Source organism: Eimeria mitis, genomic scaffold (genome assembly GCF_000499745.2).
Source record: "Eimeria mitis Houghton genomic scaffold, Emh_scaff479, whole genome shotgun sequence".
In the NCBI taxonomy this organism is placed as follows: Eukaryota; Apicomplexa; class Conoidasida; order Eucoccidiorida; family Eimeriidae; genus Eimeria; species Eimeria mitis.
Genome location: NW_013573089.1, coordinates 12,811 through 13,903, shown reverse-complemented (window position 1 = coordinate 13,903; position 1,093 = coordinate 12,811). Strand labels below are relative to the sequence as shown.

The window sequence follows — 1,093 nt, the reverse complement described above, 5'->3', positions numbered from 1 at the left end:
CAGCAGCAACTGCCAAACACTAGCAGTTCAGGATGGCGAGACTGCAGCAAACGGAGCAGCAGCAGCAGCAACAGCAGCAGCAGCAGCAGCAGCAGCAGGACGGGGTGTAGACTTTCTGTCTATGGCTGCATACTGTGATATTCCTATGCCGCCGTTTGTAATATTTCAGGTGTATGTGCAGCTGCAGCAGCAGCAGCAGCAGCAGCTGCTGCGGCGTGAGTGGACAGCAGAAGAAGATGAGCTGCTGCTTGCTGCTGCTGCTGCAGTGCAGCAGACACCGCGCGGCAGCAGCAAATGGATAAAAGTAGCAGCAAAAGTACCAGGCCGCAACAACAACCAATGCAGAGCTAGATACAAGTATCTACAGGTTGTAAGTCTAAACCCTAAACCCTAAACCCTAAACCCTAAACCCTAAACCCTAAACCCTAATGTATGTTGCAGTGTAAGAGGGATCTGCGTATTGCTTGCTGCATTCTTTGTTTTTGTTTTCGTTTGTGCGTTATTTATTTATTTATTATTTTTAGTTTATTATTTATTTATTATTTATTTATTATTTATTTTTTGTTTATTTATTATTTATTTTTTATTTATTATTTATTTATTTTTTATTTATTTATTATTATTTAATATTTACTATATATATAATTTATTAATTTATAAAACAAATAAATATTTTATATATAAAATAAATAAAAAATAAATAAACAAATAAACAAATACAAATATTTTATTTTTTTATTTATTTATTACCCAATGTATTTATTTTTGCGCCAAATAAATAACAAATCTCTCTATTTACATAATATATATATTTATATATTTATATATTTATATCTTTATATATTTATTCATTTATATATTTATTCATTTATATATTTACATATTTATTTTTTTATATATTTATATATTTATATATTTATATATTTATTTATATATTTATCTATATAGGAGTGGAAACGGCACGGTTTATTTACTCCTATAGAAGACATGAAGCTGCAGCTGCTGGCTGCTGCTTACGGCCCAGCAGCCTGGCAGCGAGCAGCGCAGCATATGCGGGGGAGAACAGAGATGAAGTGTAGAGAAAGGTCCACAA

General features: G+C 32.8%; 1 protein-coding gene across 1 annotated transcript in view; it reads left to right on the top strand.

Moving 5' to 3' along the window:
* The window catches only part of EMH_0013650 (uncharacterized protein), a gene marked incomplete at both ends in the record, with an annotated part of 2,790 nt that extends 2,652 nt beyond the window's left edge, over positions 1-138 (top strand). Inside the window, one exon of the mRNA XM_013499887.1 lies at positions 3-138. Coding sequence (XP_013355341.1) covers positions 3-138 — 136 coding nt within the window. The remainder of the gene's footprint in view (positions 1-2) is intronic.
* Positions 139-1,093: the final 955 nt, after the last annotated feature.